This window comes from Trichogramma pretiosum, unplaced genomic scaffold (assembly GCF_000599845.2).
Source record: "Trichogramma pretiosum strain Unisexual culture from Peru unplaced genomic scaffold, Tpre_2.0 scaffold5, whole genome shotgun sequence".
NCBI classification, from domain to species: Eukaryota; Metazoa; Arthropoda; class Insecta; order Hymenoptera; family Trichogrammatidae; genus Trichogramma; species Trichogramma pretiosum.
In genome coordinates, this window is record NW_019641672.1 from 262,354 (window position 1) to 280,470 (window position 18,117).

General features: G+C 43.0%; 2 protein-coding genes across 3 annotated transcripts in view; both read right to left on the reverse strand.

Moving 5' to 3' along the window:
* Positions 1–17,891, reverse strand: part of LOC106650477 (zinc finger protein 652-A-like) — a 40,728-nt gene extending 22,837 nt beyond the window's left edge. The window contains exons 1-4 of one of the 2 annotated variants that reach the window (XM_014368496.2): positions 17,272–17,891; positions 14,707–14,874; positions 14,348–14,615; positions 14,119–14,281 (exon numbers count right to left, since the gene is read on the reverse strand). In XM_014368496.2, the coding sequence (XP_014223982.1) occupies positions 14,119–14,281; positions 14,348–14,615; positions 14,707–14,874; positions 17,272–17,499 (827 nt within the window). In that variant the 5' untranslated portion in view covers positions 17,500–17,891. The remainder of the gene's footprint in view (positions 1–14,118; positions 14,282–14,347; positions 14,616–14,706; positions 14,875–17,271) is intronic. The other variant, XM_014368497.2, reaches the window with a different exon arrangement.
* On the reverse strand, positions 2,180–12,462 carry LOC106650479. The gene is made up of 2 exons (XM_014368499.2): positions 12,409–12,462; positions 2,180–3,855 (listed from the first exon to the last, which is right to left on the reverse strand). The coding sequence occupies exon 2, from the start codon at positions 3,777–3,779 to the stop codon at positions 2,223–2,225; it is 1,557 nt and encodes a 518-aa protein (XP_014223985.1). The 5' UTR covers positions 3,780–3,855; positions 12,409–12,462; the 3' UTR covers positions 2,180–2,222.
* Positions 17,892–18,117: the final 226 nt, after the last annotated feature.

Here is an 18,117-nt window from a genome sequence, read left to right on the forward strand (position 1 = left end):
ATTATGAACATTATTAAAACAAGTTAAAACACCAACTCGAACAAAATGATAATTAATTGAGGGTTAATCGACATTTACTAAAATTTGATAACACTTAGAAATGTTTTATAATTGTAAAGTCTGTATGAGCGTGTTCGTGTTAGTTAATTATTTATCTACACCGAGTAAGTCACATGTTTCAATACAAACGAACATTAATAATAACTTTACAATTTTTAACTTTAACTTACAAAAGTATTTAACAGCAATTGTACTTTCAGTTTGACTTCGAGACATTCGTTCGCTCGAGTTTCAAGTTCTCAGCCAGATAATAACGAATTATTCATTAGTAAATTATTTTTTATATATTTCACTTGACCACCTATGGTAGCGCATTGAATCTCTCCAGAAACCGAGAGATTTTCAGAACCGAGTCGATGAGAGTAATTATGCTCTTCGGGAATTTTCAAGGAGTTTTCGTCTTTTACAACCCTTTGGATCTTTCGAGGTGGTTCGGCAACATCAGCCCGACTACGTATCGAGAATATTTCCGAACCGACTGCGCTTAGCACGACTGTCTGGTCAACGCCGTGCATAGCCATATGCTGGACAAGTTTCCTCTTTCCGTTGACGATTTGTCCGCATTTATCGCACTTGAAATCGTCCATGTGAATTCTCATATGTATATTAAAATATTTGGGTCGCAATTTTTTTCCACAAAGTTCGCATTCTTTTCTTTCGGGTGCATTATGCTTGTCAGCATGCAGGAGGAAAAATCTCCTCGTTTTCGTCTCGTACTCGCAATGCTCGCACTTGTACATTTTAATTTCTTTGTTCTTTTCTCTTAAATTACTCGTTTCGAGGACAACCATCTTTCCTGAATCTTGGTGTACGGATTCCACGTGCCTCTTGAGGTAATGCTCGTGCCTGAAAATCTTATCGCAATACGAGCAGGACACCGGGCCATTTTCACCCTCGTGACGGGCTACGTGAGCCTCGAGCGCCAGACACTCGTCGAAGCTTTTGCCGCAATACTTACACGAGTGCCTCGACTCTTTCGCGTGAACGCTCGTTTGATGAGCCAACAGCTCCTTGGGTGAGCTCAATCGCTCGTCGCACAGCGGGCAGAGAATGTCGACCGAGTGCGACCAGGCCTTGTGCGTCTTTTGCGACTTTAAGTCTTTGAACTTGCGATCGCATATCTCGCAGACGACCGACCACAGCTGCTGGGCTCTTGTCTGGTGGCACGATCGACAGTACTCGTAATGCGCCACCAGCTCCGAGCTCGTCTTGAACGCGGAGCCGCAGACGCTGCAGACGTGCGAGTTTCTCGTTTTGAATTGCTCTCTCGCGCGCACGATCGATCTCTCCATCTTGTGAATGGTCAAGTTCTTTTTGTCTTCGTACGTGTCGTCGCACGAATCGCACTCGTATGGGGGGCCGTTATCGTAATTTTTTATCATTTCCGGAACGTTCTCTATCAATCGAGGAGTTGCGTCGTTTTTCGCTGGTTTGGATTTTTCAACCTCGGTCTTAACGGTGCGACGCACGATTGATTGGCCACCGCTTTTATCCAAAAATTTATTGACTCGATTTCGCGGGATAAGCCCCTTCTCTTCGACTTTTTGACCATGTATATTTATTATCATTCTTTTGGTTGAGCGGGTTCTAGGTTTTAATCCAATTGGCCGTTTTGAATCTCGTCTGAAATATTAAAAAATAAAACGAGAAATTAGCCACGCTAGTCACCGAGTCACGTATATTATCGAATTGAGGTACCAAGTATTTGTCGGATAATAATTCTGGATCTTTGTGTCAATGAACGCGAGCTTAGTAAGTTCAGGGTATCTAACGTCGACAGCAAAAAATTGATTGATTTTTAAAACTTCAATACTTTTTATTCTCTTCTATTCATTACATTCAGATCGTAAGTTGTAGATAAATAAAATCTATGATGAAATACACCATAGCTCTACTTTTTCATTTATATAATAAATATAATCAATTTAATAAATATATAATATAAATTGTAAATTATGTACATTTTGAGAACAACGAGATAAAACTGCACCACAAGAGTTTGAAACTATAATTAAAATATGGCAAATTTGACTTGAGTATCATCAACACTTGTACTATATAGAGATCTCTATTGGATAAAATTTTCTCATCTAAAACAATGATTTCGCATATTGCACGCATTCGATAAAGACAGGGGGTAATATCACGAGGCAATTAAGTAATTAAATGTTAACGTCGAAGTTGCTCTCCTCGCCGCTGTGTATCCTCCTGATGACGGAGAAGCCGGCAACGGACTCGACGGCTTTGAGAACGAAGTCGTCGAGCGACGAGGTCGAGGCCTCGTTGGCCGCCTCGTCGACTCGACGTATCACCGAAGCGGACGGCAAGTACGACTGCAACGACGACGTGGACGATCTGAAGAGATCCGAGAGGGTCGGGCTCGTCGGCGTAGTCGCGGTGGTGCTCGGCGTCGTCGAGGTAGTCGTGCTGCAGCAGCTCGTTCTCTCGGGAGGCAGCTGTTGCTGCTGCTGCGGATGCTCCTGCTGCTGAGCGACGTCGACCGTCGGTATCGACATGAGATCGTCGCTGCTGGCCGGGGCCGCGGACGCGATGCCGTCGTCGAACACGTCGTCCATGTCGTCGCCGTAATCCAGGCCGACGATGGCGTGCGGATTGATCGGCCACAAGCCGGTGCAGCGAAAGGCGTACTGGGCCAGATCCTTGCGGAATATCGAGCAGTAGGCCTCGTTGACCAGGCCGGCCACGTCCCGCGGGCCGAGCTGGGCCGGCTGGCAGCACTTGATCCACTTCTTGCAGGCCTCGATGTAGGCCGCGCCGAAGGTCTGCATGAGGGCCCGCTCGAGGGGGTGCAGTATGTGGGCGCTGTGCTGGGGCAGACCGAGCAGGTGCACGTGGTGCAGCTCGGCGAAGTGAATGACCTTGAGGTCGTTGTGGTAGGGTCGCGCGTTGACGAGCAGCAGCAGGGGCCGCTGCTCGCTCGGCGCCTGCAGCTCCACCAGCACCCGCAAGTACTCGAGGAAGGACTCGGTGCTGACGCAGCCGCTCTCCTCGACGCTGAACACGCTGCCGAGGGGACTGTTGCGCCGGTAGGACTCGTCGAGCGGCTCCTGGCCCGGGAACACGAAGAGGGGCGGCGCGAAACAGTCGCCCGCCGCGTTCACGCTCAGCAGCACCGTGCCCCGCTCGCTCGGCGTCAGCTTGCACACGTTCACGTTGCGCCTGATGTCGCGGTGATGTATCAGCACGCTCGTCTCCTCGCAGCTGTGTATCTGGCCCGGGCTCAGGCCCAGCCTGTCCACGAGCTCCTGGTAGACCTTGAAAAACTGATCGACCTGCGTCTTGCTGATCGGCGCCGAGGTCTTGGGACTGGTCAGGCTCGGGTCGGCTATCACGGTGAGCTCCGGGTGGCGCAGGGTAAAGTCGTAGTAAAACTTTTTGCCCGCCGTCTTGTTGGACCTGTTGAACTTGTGGGGCAGCTGCAGGTGCTCGGCCAGATCGTAGGCCAGCTTGAGGAACTCGCGCTTGTGCAGCGGCAAAAAGCGCGCCTCCTGCTCTTTCAGACGCGCGATCAATTGCGACTCTAGTCTCTGGCACAGGGCCTTCTGAAAGCTACCTATCTGCGGGGCCAAGTCCACCTGCTCGCCGGCCTGGATGGACTTCATGCGCGAGGCCAGGGTGCTCTTCGGCACGGCGAAGTACAACGAGGCCTTGCGCAGCGTCATTTTTTTCGCGAGTATCGCCGAGACGGCGGCCTGCATGCCGGCCTCGGTCCACCGGCCGCGCTGCTTTGGCTTTTGCCTGCCGACCTCGGTGGACTTGGCAGACTTTTCTCGCCTGCAAAAGAAAAATCAGAAATTGCCAGCTGAGTCTTTTGCGTCCTTCTCGCTGTATCTGTCGCTCAGAAAGCGCAGAGAAAAATTACAAAGGCAATGGGGTCAGAAGGGAGAAAGTTTTATGCATGAAGATTTATACAAAGAGAGAGAGAGAGAGAGAGATATGCGTGTTTTTTCTTTCATTTTTCACCAGTCTACAGAAAGAGAGAAGTCGAGTTTTATGATTCATGCTAACGTCAGTGTTGAGTAAAAAATTGTTTTATTTTTTTTTTTCCATTGCTCTATAAATTTTGTGTATTGGGACGGTGTGGATTGAATGTAGGACTCGGGTTGTAGTACAAAACTTCTAAAGTGTGAATTTATTCGATTCAAGTAAACAAGCTTCATCTGGAAAACACTATCAAATAATTGTATACTATTATTCAAAATGCTATTCGTGGTTTGCACGATCGTTGACAAAGTTGTTTCATTACAAAATTTAATGCTTGACAAAATCGTCGTCGTAGAAAATCGCACTATTTATAAAATATTACAGATCACTTAACTCATAATTTATTCACAAAAGTGTCTTTTAATTAACCGCTCTCTATTCAGCTCGTCGTGACTTCTAACAAATGCACAGTGCTGCTATAATTTTACTGAAAATTGTCACCGATCGACTCGATGTTGTCGGGGTCCATGTCGACCTCGGCCATTTCCGCCTCGTTGCCGCCAGCGCCGATCTCGACGTGATGGTGGTTCTCGGCCGCCGAATTGCTTCGACACTTGTGCTTCTTCAGCCAGACGTTCTGGGAGAAGCTCTTGTCGCAGGCGTGACACTTGTAAGGCTTGACTTTGGTGTGGGTGCGCCGGTGCACGACCAAATTCTTCATCTGACGAAAGCCCTTCTTGCAGACGTCGCAGGTGAAGGGCTTCTCGTCGCTGTGTATCCTCTTGTGTATCTTGAGGTAGTAGTTGCTGGCCACCGCCTGGCCGCACTCGTCGCAGATGACCTTGGCGCCCGTGTGCACCTTCATGTGGGTCTTGACGGCGTTCTTCCAGAAGCTCGAGTAGTCGCACTGGTCGCAGGTGTAGCGCTTGGGCCGGCCCTCGGGGTCGTGCACCGTCATGTGCAGGGTCAGGCTGCGCTTGTCCGCGTAGCTGGCGTTGCACTTCTCGCAGACGAAGGGCTTCTCGCCGGTGTGGCTGATCATGTGGCGCTCCAGCACGGTCTTCGAGGCGAAGCCCTTGTTGCACAGGTCGCACCTGATCTCGAAGTCGTCCAGGTGGTTGCGCTCGTGCTTCTTGATGTAGGTGACGCTCGACGTCTCGAAGTCGCAGTAACGGCAGCGGATCGTTCGGTTCTTGTGCTTACCCTGTATGTGATTCTCGCAGCCGTACTTGGTGCGGAAGAGCTTGCCGCAGGTCTTGCAGCGATAGGCGACTCGGTACTTTCGATTCGTCTGGTGGCTCGTCGTCATGTGTTTCACGCAGTGTCGCACGCTGTCGAACACCTGGTCGCAGTGATTGCACCTGTACAGTCGCTTGATCACTCCCGAGTCGAGCTTCACGAGTATGCTGCGAATCGGCTCGGATCTGCTGTGACCGTTTGCCGAGTTGGAATTGTTCTCGTAGTCGAGCTCGTCTTCGTTCTCCATGTTTTGAGCTTCGGGACTCTCTGGCTCCGTGATGCCGAAGAACAAGTTGTTACCCGACGCTTTCATTGGTCCAGCATCCACGTCTTCGTATTCTTGAATGTGGATGTCGTCGGGCAGACCTTCGACTTTTTCCTCGTCCTCCTCGAGCTCGTCCTCCACCGCGGAAAACGACGATATGCAGTTTTGATCCTGCAGCTGCTCTCCGTATTCCAGATTCTTTTCGAGCGCTTCTACCGTTTCGTCTTGTTGGACGGCCAACGTCATTTCGACCCCTCCTCCGGCTGGCTCGACGAGTTCTTCGTACTCGTGAACTTCCAAAAATTCCATTTTTTCTTCCTTCAGTTTGTACTCGTGGTCCAAGACGACTCTGCACAGACAATCAAGCAATGAGTGGATTTTCTTTTAATTACCATTAATTAAGTTTGCTTGCGCGCGATTCACTGGACGATTGATCGATTACTCTTTTTTTTGCGTTTTGGGACTTTAACTTTTGATTCAATGCTATGATTGTTCTGCACAGAGTCAGGAATAATAATTAGGAGTGATATTTTTTTTTTTCATTTAATTGGAAAAATTAAGGCTTCGTATTTCAAGACAATTTTAATGCTTCAATAATATTATACACTTTGGGTTAATAAAGAAACCTCAAAGAATATGTTTCAATTAATCGTTTATTAAAAAATGTATGGTATGCAAAACTACAATACTGAAAGCATTGACCGAAGGGCGTGGAATAATTATCCACGCTGACATAAATCCGCATAAAATATATTGCACGCTCTCATAGAAACAAAAATATTTCGTCGAATGTATCGGAAAACTACTTATCAATGAAAAATACTCGTTAAAACTCTCAAAATTCGTTTACTATCACCTAAATCACAAACTGTGCTTACAGAACCTTCGGAGCACTCTGACAATAATGTAAGAAATTATAGTGATGTACGTAAAGTTAAATTATAATTACAATTTCGGCTTAATCATTGATGCTCATTGTCAACTATAAGAGTAAATATATCGATTTAAGACAGACTTTAAAAATAGATAAATATATGAAATACGCTGTAAATACTGTAAATTGCCACGAGGCACAAATGTTTTTAATGCATTGAACATCGATTCAAAGCCATCAGGAACTAAGGCACGAATTTATTTTTTTCAAGCCCTAGAAATTGTTAATTCTTTTGTTGGAATTAAATTAATTTATTTTTACACGCTAATGTACGCAGCTTTAATGGACGAAATTACTGATTTAAGTTATTTGCAACTTTGTTTTTATTACAGGAAAAGTTCAACACATTGCAAGTGTCAATAGAATGTAGAAAATTAAATTCAAACGAGTTGAATCTTTATGAGTTGATACTAATTTAAACTTAAAATTTAACGCTCGATTGGAGGAATTAACAATCCCTTGAACGCTATTATTTTGTCTATTTATTCGTAGAGGCCACTATATTGTCATCTGCTGACAAGATTGCACTTAAGGCGATAAATATCACTCTTAAAATACTATGAGATCCTTACAAATATGTTACTCTACGCTAATTGCTACTAAGCTATCGAAGCATTTCAAGATTCACGCACAACCGTGCACTTGTTTAAGGCAATTACTGCAGGCTAAGAATCATATCACTCTATTGTTTCGATGAGTGAAAATATAAAAGTGTTGCAATTCGATTACTCTTGTGTTTAAAAGAAGTCAGTCTTCGTTTGAAAATTGGAAAAAAGTTATTGGTACACGTTTGAAAAATAAATTATAGTTTTCCTCGATTATTTTTGTACAAAAAACTGCGATGTCTAATAAAATTCTCAAACTGATTCTTCGGTTACGATTTGCTTTTATATCGATCAAATGGGAAAGTATCTAAAGGAATATCACAAGCTCATTTGTATCTCGATACATGACAACGAGTGAAAAAGCGCACTTGTCGGAGTAGTAGTTTCTTATACAATCTCACTTTACATGAAAAAATGTCTTAGTACATAGCACGACTTATCCATTAGTGTACTCGCTCAATTTGTGAAATAATTATTATTATAATTTGTCCTAGGAATATCAGCGAGCGACCGCCGGGACCTCTCGCAACTGTTTGGCGTGCATCTTGAAGTGCGAGTTGAGCATGGTCTTGGAGGCGAAGCTCTTGTCGCACTGGCTGCACGAGTAGGGCTTGTCGCCGGTGTGGCTGCGCGTGTGCACGACCAGGGTGGTGCGCTGGGTGAAGCGCTTGTCGCAGTGCGGACACTTGTGCGGCCGCTCGCCCGTGTGTATTCGCCTGTGCACGCTCAGGTAATTCTGCGATATGAAGCCCTTGCCGCAGTGCTCGCAGACGTGGGGCTTTTCGCCCGTGTGCTTGCGCACGTGCACGTTGAGGTAGGTCTTGCTCGAGACCGACTTGCCGCACACGTGGCAGATGAACTCGTTGAGCTGCTGTGGCTGCTGCTGCTGCTGCGCCGAGGAGGAGGTCGCGGTGTTACCGCCGTTGCCACCGCCAGCAGCGCCGTCGTTGTTGTCGACCACGTGGGTCTTCATGTGGATGAGCATTACCTGACGACGACAGAAGCGCTTGCCGCAGATCGAGCAGCAGTGCTTCTTCAGGGGCGCCACGTAGTCGGGCTCGTGGAGCTTGGCGTGCAGCCTCAGGCCCTGCCTGTAGCGGAAAGTGGCGTGGCAAATCTCGCAGCGGAAGCTACTCGTGTTGCAGACGTGCTCGTCGAACTGGTGGCGCTGCGTGAAGCGCGCCGAGCACTGCTCGCAACTGTACTTGTACTCGACCGTCGTCGTGGGCACCGCCACTGCCGTCGCGTCGTCGATCACCAGCTCGTGCTCCTGCAGATGATGCTTGTCGTAGCTGTCCTGATCGTGGAAGCTTCTATCGCATTTGTCGCAGCTGAGCAGGGTCACGCTCGTCAGGGTCTCGTGCTCGTCGTGAGCCTTCAAGTGGTACTCGAGCAGTACTTCGTCAACGAACGCTTCGCCGCATAGTGTGCATTGGACGTGTTGCTGTTGATGCTGGTGCTGGTGGTAATCGTCCAGAGCTTTATCGCCGCTCGTCGTGGGTAAGAGTAGGTATTGGTGGTAAGGTGGTGGTGATGATGATGATGATGGGATGTCTTGAATGATGGCGGCTTGAAACTTCGTTAAGACGAATCTGCAATGAGACACAATAAAGGCTGCAGTGAGTCGAGATCTTGCGGTGCTTTTGCAGAGGGCCCGGCTAGCCCTCTGTCTGTCCGGACATGTTTTATAGAAGGGGTTAGTTGAATCGTGAGAAAGAAAGAGAAAGAGAGAGAGAAGAGAGTCTTGGGACTATTACTCCGCGCGAATTCAATGTTGTTACTGTTATTTTTTCGTTTGCTCTAAACTATGATCGCTCGTCTGCGTCGATCGTTAACGCACCTGCACTGAAACAAATTGAATTGTCTGACGTCAGCTTTTTGAGTATATCTTTTTTGATTGACTACATGGCTATCGAGAACAATGGACTGTTGAACTTTTAATAATTTTATATTTTTGACCTACCTGCTATTTATGTACACTGACGGGGTGATGAAATAATTAGAGAAAAATAAACGATAAGGCACTAATGAGAAATTATATAATAACACCTATTATGAGCATAATGATGAGTAAAATCAATAATAAAGACAAAGCTGTATTTTTAAATTGACGATCACAAGATTGAAAAAAAATTGCATTTTGTACAAAATATTGTGTTATTAGGATAAAATCTGTTATCGATTTATTTTTATACATTTAGTTCGTTATACATATTGCATAGAATTAATCTTTAAGTTAGTACAGCTAAATTAAAAACTCAAGTCGACTACTTATAGAGCAAAAATAAAAATATCTTGAGTTACAATTCGAAGATTTTCTAACGAAGCTTAAAAGCATATAAACTACGACTAGCCCCCATCAATACTTCAAAGTCGAATTTATTTAATAATATAATTGTTATAAATAAAATATTTGACGAAAAAACTTTCAATTGCTTTTTAATAGTCACAATAGACCTAACGGTGATTCTAAATAATTTCAACGCGTCTATCGGCTTTGATCATTCGACGATTGCTTTGAAACTTTTTAAAAATTTAATTGATGCTCGTAGATTGAATAATGCAATTGTAAATATTTTGAAAATTTGAATGGCACTTGACTGTTTTAAGTTTTAGTACTATAATATAATAATATATAACAGCTAGATGTATCACTGATTGCTTTAATTATTAATGAAAGGCACCCCAAGAATTGTTTTTTAAATATCAGTTTCTCTTTCTATTTTATTTTTATTGGTCGAATGTTATTAGCAAATTTCTTTGGCTTTCGTACGTATACGAGATTTTTGACGAAGTCATGGCCCACGTAAGCACGGTGGTACACATCATTATCACAGTGATTCTTCAAACACTTGACAGCGCAAAGAGAATTTTAAACATAAAATTCAATTTCTTTTTAATTTTATACTTTGGCAATTCTAATTCTTTTTTCAGGTATCACGGTCAATAATTTTTAGAACAATAATTGTGCACTACGCCTACAACTAGTTTCGCTTCGTTCAACCAGTTCTTAAGACCTACGAGTGAAAAAATATTTTCACTAGTCAATTTAACTTATCCACTATTTCAGTTATTACGTCGCGCATCTTACAATCGCGCGTTCATCAATCGTTTAGTTATTATGCAATAAAAATTAGATTAAAATTTTGACGAGTTTAAGCTGCGCATGAAAACACTGTATCGCTTAGTATTTTTATTATGTGGCACTTGGATAGTATCAACGCATCAAACCGCAAAGCCGAGAAAGAGCAGCCGGGCATTTTTGTCCTAAGCAACGCGTGTGACCAAGTATACGGGCGCTTTTTCGTTTCGTTCGCTCAATGCTTTTTCATGTGATTGAGCATGATGGTGCGAGTGACGAAACCCTTGCCGCACAGGGTGCACGTGTAGGGCCGCTCGCCCGTGTGATAGCGCCTGTGCACCGTCAGAGTCGAGGCCTGAGTGAACGACTTGCCGCACATGGCGCACAGGTAGGGCCTCTCGCCCGTGTGTATCCGCTGGTGCACCACGTAATACTTCCTGTGGGTGAATCCCTTGCCGCAGACGTCGCATATCAGCGGCCTCGACCTGTGCACGGACTTGTGCGAGGTGAGCGCCTCCACGGTGGGAAACTCTTTGGCGCAAGTCTCGCAGCTGTACGTGTTGTTGGCTTTGTTGTAGAGCAGCGCGACGTTGTTGTCCTTCGAGCCACCCGCGCCCGACTGACCGGCCGCCTTTTCCGACTGCGTTATGACGGGCTTGTGAGTTTTGGCATGATGATTGTACAGATTTCTCGTTTCGAATCTCATGAAGCAGCGCGGACAAGAGTACGGCTTGTCTTGGCCCGCGGCCATCTCGTGCATTTTTTTGTGCTTCTCCAGCAGAGTTCGATAACGAAAAGTCGCTTGGCAACGATCGCAGCTAAAGTTCTTGTTTTGCTGCTGTTGAACGGTAACAGCCATATTTTGGAGAGGCATACCACTGCTCTGTTGCTGTTGTTGTTGTTGTGGTGGTGGTGGTGGTTGTTGTTGTTGTAATTGTTGCTGTTGTGGCTGTTGTTGATAAGCCATTTGGTTTGGACTACCTGGATTTATTGGGCTCTGTATTCTAGGTGACACATGAACTAACGGTTGTTGTTGCTGAATTTGTTGCTGGTCATTGTCAAGTTTAATGTGGCTTTGGGCAACAAACGACCTGGAGCATGCGTGACAAGTAAACCTCATCAATTGTGCCTCTCCAACATCCATGAGCTGCTCATCTGGGTGAGCTGTTTGAATGGTATAAGTCAATTTGGTACCGCAATTCAAACAAATATGAGTTTCTGTCAAGATTTGAACTTGGTCTTGGTATCCAGCCTGTTGTGAAAGTTGATCTTGCATTACTAAATGATGCTGATTAAGAGTCTGAGGTGGTGGCATTTGTAAATTTGAAGAGAGAACAGATGCATGGGTGTTATATAAGTTTGAAGGCTGCTGTTGATGCTGTTGCATGACATGAATGCTTGTGTAACCGAGTTCTTCGCTTTCTGATGTAGGAGAAAGAATTTGACGCAGCATCCCAGAAAGCCCACCAAACGTTTCATCTCTGTAAAGCAACAGACTATTTTCCTCTAATGATTGAATATGGGTGACCACTGTGCAAACGGATAGTGCTGTTTCACACAAGCTTGAACTCAATTTGACTTGATCTTAAAAAAGTTGAAAACCGATAAAGAACTATTTGATTAGCAATTGCATTATTCCAAACTTGCAAACAAATTTTGAAAAACTGCAACTAATACTTTATCATGTTGAATCATAACTAAAAAACTATCATCATTTGACTTGTCTTTCATTAGTACAAGTACTTACTAGAACCATTATTAAAAAATATAAAACCTGATAATTTGATTACAGTTTAACTACAAACTATGTTGCTTTATCGGTTGCCTAATAAAATGTGCCAAAAGTTTTCAGCTCACAATTCCAATATTGCAAAGTGTTAAAAATTGTACATTTCCTAAAATTTCACACTTATGAAATATAATAATTGATGAAGCATGACATCGTTGCAATTTTTGATTGGTAACAAACAGTACTAGGTATTAACACACAAATTGTACATCAAGCATACATAAGAAAAGCATTGCATAAGTATATTTGCTTGTGTTCTGTGCTAAGTGCTTCGAAAAGGTTAAAAAAACCAGTCTAATTCTAGTCTAAATCATTAAGCTAAAAAACCCTCACAATTTGTTCAAATTACATAAGAACACTCTGTATTAGGTACTTGTACTGTGTTTTTTCTCAATAGATTTAATGAATATTTCAAGAAAATTTGAATTTATGAAATAGATTAGGATCAATCAAATAAACCTTTTAAATAAGTTTTAAAAATATACACACCTTGTAAGTACTAATAATGGGATTTTATCTTCTTATTAACTGCAGACAAAGTTGAATAAATCCAGTTGAAATGTAGACTCCACTTAGTGCGCCACCATTTGTATATGTTCACTGCACTCGCGATAAGAGTTTCAAAAAAGGTGTAACAAAATTATAGAAATGAATAAAATGTGTGCATTTATGCTTGAAAACTCTTGCTCTAGTAAAACAATGGTTCTTTGAGACAAGACAAGCATAAGTAAACAATAAATTGGAAACAAAATTCAACAACTTGGTTTGAATGAGCAATTTTTTAAACTGAAATTCTCTATTTAATTACTCAATCCACCTGATTAAAGATGATTACGCACATGTGAGAAATAAATGGTGTTGGTGAATTGAAAGTAATGTATGGGGAGGTAATATATGATGATTTACACCTTAAGATTATGAAATGATTGAAGGATATACTCGCCTTTTAATTACAATGTAATTCCATCTTGACTCTTCATTTCACTGTCTTCTGCTGCATAACTTCTATTATTATTTTACGATTCCGTTTGGAATAAACACTTTTAACTTAGGTGGACAGAGTTACAAAACGTCTCACGCGTTTGAAAAGTATGTGCACGAAAGTAATTTTGTTTGTTGGAATTATATTAATTTTGTTGGTTGTGTTTTATGCTAACTTGAGAATTTCTATGCATAACCCTATTTGTTATCATTAAAAAAAGTTAAATCAATAGTCCTGACGTCAGAGAGAACAATCATTGATGTTTAAAAGCAAGTACTCAAACAGTTTTGGTTGGTTAACGTAAGTATGCAGGAGTTTCATAAACTGTATATACGGATGTAGCCTAATCATGGCTTTATACAGTTATATGAGTAGCGCATCGCGTTCAAAGCTTATAATAATTAAGAAATAGCTATTTTATAAACCTATCGATCGTCAGTGATGTCTTTGGACCAATGTTGGTCAAGTGCGGCATTAGTGCCTTTACGTAAGCGTGGGAATGTTATATTGAAAACATGTAAACATTTTATAGACAACAGAAAGATTTCTTGTACATTTTAATTACAATTTACTTTATATTCAAGTTAAATATTAATAAATAATTTTTTTCAATTTAAAGATGAAACCCTTCAGTTGATGTAAACATGTTATAAACAGGTATACATTTTAATGAACAACATATGTAAAACATTTCTTTAATACCAAGACAAATAATAATAACTTTTAAAAAAAGTTAGTAATTTATTGTTTTTTTTATAAAATTTCCTCATTAATATGTATACCATATTCATGCTACTTAAAGTGTACACAGAAAATAGTAAGTATCCAGTAATTTGCTTTTAACATTAGAAAAAGTCAGAAATTAGTTGAATAATTTAGTGAAAGAAAACTTGTCACTTTATGAAACAATTGTGTTATTCATGAACGAATTACTGAATACTTAGAGTCAAAGCATGTTGTGGTCTAGTGTGTGTGTGCACTTACCTTGTGCAAATTTGCACAAAATGCAAAACTAATCAGTAAAAAATGAAAATATATCAAAATTTTTAAAAAACTGTTTGGTTATTTAAGCCAGAAAAGTATCAATAGCTACAATTCATTAAGATATTCATCAATTTTACGTTTTTGTTAGATAATAAATTTCAATAACTATGTGTTTGTTTGTACCACAACATTGACTTTGACTCTTTTATATGAAAATTGAATTTGAAACTTACCCAGTTTTAGGATCACCATCAGCTGCTTGTTGTATTGTAAGTTCAGATATTTCTGAAATTTTCTGATGTTGAAGACCAGATGGTCCAGCTTCAATTGACACATACGCTTGATCCATATTTGTTTGATTGTTTTGATCATCAGACTCTTCTTTCACAGGTAAACCTAAGTTACAATGATGTCATTTAGAAAACGTGGATTTAAATTTAATAAGAAACAAATGATGCATACCTTCATTATCACATCCATCATCTGACATATCTCCCATTTCACTCCTATCTTCTTCAATTTGACTTTGGTCATGGGAGCTTTGCATTGCCTCCGTTTGAATAGTACCACTGGCGTCAATAGGAACTGTAGTGAACTGTTCACTTCCAGCTGGTATTGTTATGAGTGATATATTGTCTATCATACTGATTTCTATACTATTTTGATCAGAAACTTGAATAATATTAGTATTCAGTCTATTGTCGTTGCCTTTATCTTGTTTCATTAAATCCTTGAAAAAAATTTGACACATTATAAATTGATATGAATTTCACTGGTTTTGAAAACAAAGGTATTGTAATTAAATAATTAATGCAATTTACCTCTTCGAGGACTTCATAATTTTGTTTGTCGTCAAGACCAACTTCTCCTAGCCATTGCAACAATTGTTTTTCTGAAGTTGCAGCCTGGTTCCAAAATTGATAAAGTAGTTCTACTTTATATAAACAATCATCACAAATTTTTTTCGGCAGTTTATCTTCCTTGAAAATCTGTAAAAGTAATTGATATTGTTATAAAAAGGGTATTTCAAAAGTTGCAATTTAATTCAAAATAATTTTTTTTAATTTTTACATCATTCAAATGATATACATTCAAAAATTAATTAAATGCAGTTAAAATTAATATACAGATATTGATTTCTTAGTTTTTTATTATTAGGGTTAATATTTGTGTTATCAGTGATCAAAGTTTGTCAAAGAAATTATAAGGCTGCATCATAAAAATTGAAGCGAAAACGGTGGATCTCTGCAATTTTCCAGATTAATGCTTTCAAAAGTATTAAATGACACGCGTGCGGAGGGCAGTACACATAAATGCTTAATGTCGTAAGTGCAATGGCAATTGACGCACGATTAACATCGAGCGGGCAAAGATAAAAATACACCCGAGGTCTGGAGTAGATAATTCGAAAATAATCAATAATCCATCGGTCAACAGCCTTCCCTCGTGCCATGGCAGTAGTTCATATTATAGGAGTTGTCCGAGAGAGAAAGAGAGAGATAGAGAGTTTAGCATGGGCAAATTTGCAGGGAATAACGATCTTTTCTGTCGAGCCGAGTGCATAATACATGATTCGAGCCTACATATAACGACAGCAGCAGCAGAACCGGGCAGCAAGCAAGAGCGGCGCATAGTGGCCTGCCGCAAGCAGCACATAGCGCACGTCGGGGTATAAAACCAGCAGATGTGTATATGTATGAATTCGCGCGTGTGTGCGTTCGCATACACACGCATATGCACGCGGGGCACACACACATACACACACATAAAGAGGGAGGGAAAGAGAGATAGTAAACCGAGTGAGTAAGACGGAGCATTGGCGAGGCTAGGCGGCTGCCGCCGCCGCTGTGTGCTGTCGCTGCTGCCTTGCGAAAATGGTGGCGACGACGACGCGCCGCGCGGGTCGATGTCGTCGCTTCTGGCAATCGATGTGATGTGTTGTGCTGCTCGCCGCAGCCCGTCGTACATACATGCATGTGCGAATGCATGTATGTATTTGTGTGTGCGTCTGTCCCGTCTCTACATAAACAGCCTTGACGCCCTATTATTTTTTTATTTCGTTCCACACGCGCTGAAACACACACACACACGCACACGATCGTGTCGAAATTGCGCGCGAGTAAATACACACTTTCGTTGTGCTTGTGTGAAGCAATACGCGATACATAATGTTGGGCGCTTATCTAAAAACAAGTCAACGAATATGTTAAAAAAAACTCGAAATCATTGAAAAATTTCATAAATTATGCAAAAGCGCAGTGCGGTCGCATAGAGGAATGATAAATTCAGTGTCGTCGCTTATTATTAAGGCTTTTGCGAAGGCGCGAGCGGAGCGAGTGCGCCGGCTCGAGCTGAAATTGCAAGTGCATTACGTGCATACTTAACGAGCGCATAATATCGAATTATTCTCTTTGCTCGCAAGGAGAGAGAAAACTGGTTACGGAAAAAAATCCCAGCGCGAAGACGCTTGAGCCATAAAACTGGTTGAGAGAGAGAAAAAGAGAGAGACGGAAAGAAGAGAAGAGAGAGAGAGAGAGAAAGGACGCCCTGCATGAACCTCGGCGCGAGAAGAAAAGGAAACGAAGCGAATGTGCATTCCGCTCGACCACTGGCGTACACATTCCACTGCACGGAGCAGTGCCCGACGCCGTTGCCGTTTCTGCTGATGTTGCATACAGTAGAGCTCCGCGCGAAGGGACAAAGGGAGAGAGACGGAGCTAGATCGAGCGAGGAAAGGAACGAACAAAGAGAAAATTGCGCGTCCGTAGTCGGTAACTCGACGGAAGAAAATTATGCTTTTTTCCCAGTCTCACTGTACTTTTGACAAGTGCCGAGAGAACGTAACAGTTACTTTTTTGTTTCGTTGTATTTTGTTTTTTATTTTTCTTTTACTGCGTTCGGAGCGATAACGCACGAGCGTATCACTAGCTCGCGGCTCGATCCAACGGTAGCAGCGACCAAACATAGTATACACAAACGCGCCCACTCGTTTACGAGTTAATGAACGACGTCGGCAAATGCGTCTCTCGTGTTACATTGTGGGAGATACATTGCACGTGAAGCTGAACGTCGTATCGTAATGGGTGTCATGCAATAATTCAAATTGATTCGACAGTTGGCAGTTGACTTGGTAGTCGCGTATCGGTGGAGTTGGACGAAGCACAGCCATGACAGCAGCGGCTGTGGTGGCGGCGGCGGCAGCGTAAAGGAGACGAACAACGTATCATCGTAGCGAGAGATAGATATATCGAGTGAAACGAGCAGAGCCACGCCAAAGATTGCGAGCGAGACAACTGTGTGGATTGTGTGTGTATAGGTGCCCAAAATGGTCGCGTGCGTGCGTGATTTCGCGTAGCAACAATAAAAAAAAAACGTTGCGAACTCACCTTGACCGGCAAAGTGGCGGTGATCTTGAGGAAGATCTGCCTCGAGTCGCCGTCGTCCTCGAATATGGGCACGTTGACGGCGTCCTTCTGCAGACATAATCTGCATAGGTCGAGATAGTCGATGGACGTGGACGCGTTGACGGCATCGTCGTCAGCGCCTATCGCCTGTTGTTCGTGCAGACCCGAGTCGGCGACGGCGTTGCTCGTCGTCGCGGACGCTTCCGACATGATGTGTTGGTGTGGCTCTTACCGCCCTCGTTCTTAATGCTTGTCAGTGTTGAGACGCCAGTGCAGCGGGCGCTGGGAGAGGCTCTGGGGCCACCTCTCGGCTGTATATAAGTGTATATAAAAAAAAATCCCTCTATCTCTGTCCCGTTGACGCGTTTGACGCGCTACAAGCTCTCGTATTCCTGGCACACCACACAACTTCGCGACGCGCAATGCGAATCTCTCGGCGTTCGCGAACGGGCGGACGCTTATGTGAAAGATGCCTGATGGCTGCGTTGAGTACGCGACGTTGCCACGTTTCAGCTTCTGTATTATAGACACGGCCGCAGCGCAGCAGCGAGAACGAACTTGTATATACTTACGTTGGCCTGGTACAACAGAAGCGGGAGCGTTGCGTTCGTTCACAAATAAGTGAATTCGTATAACACGTAGCGACGAGTCGGTCAATTCCGGCGGCCGATGCTGCGCGACGGTGGCACTGCGCAGACCGAGCCTGGATACGCTTCTGAAAGACAGCTGGCGCCGTTTGAAAACTTTCCGAACGCGGTTACGTAAAACATTCGGCTTCATGGGAATGGGGATTTTTCTCATTCTTTAATGGTAAAACGAAGGTTAGAT

Excerpts from the sequence above, each read along its gene's own strand:
- LOC106650479 (XM_014368499.2), bottom strand. The coding sequence starts at position 3,779 with ATGCAGGCCGCCGTCTCGGCGATACTCGCGAAAAAAATGACGCTGCGC.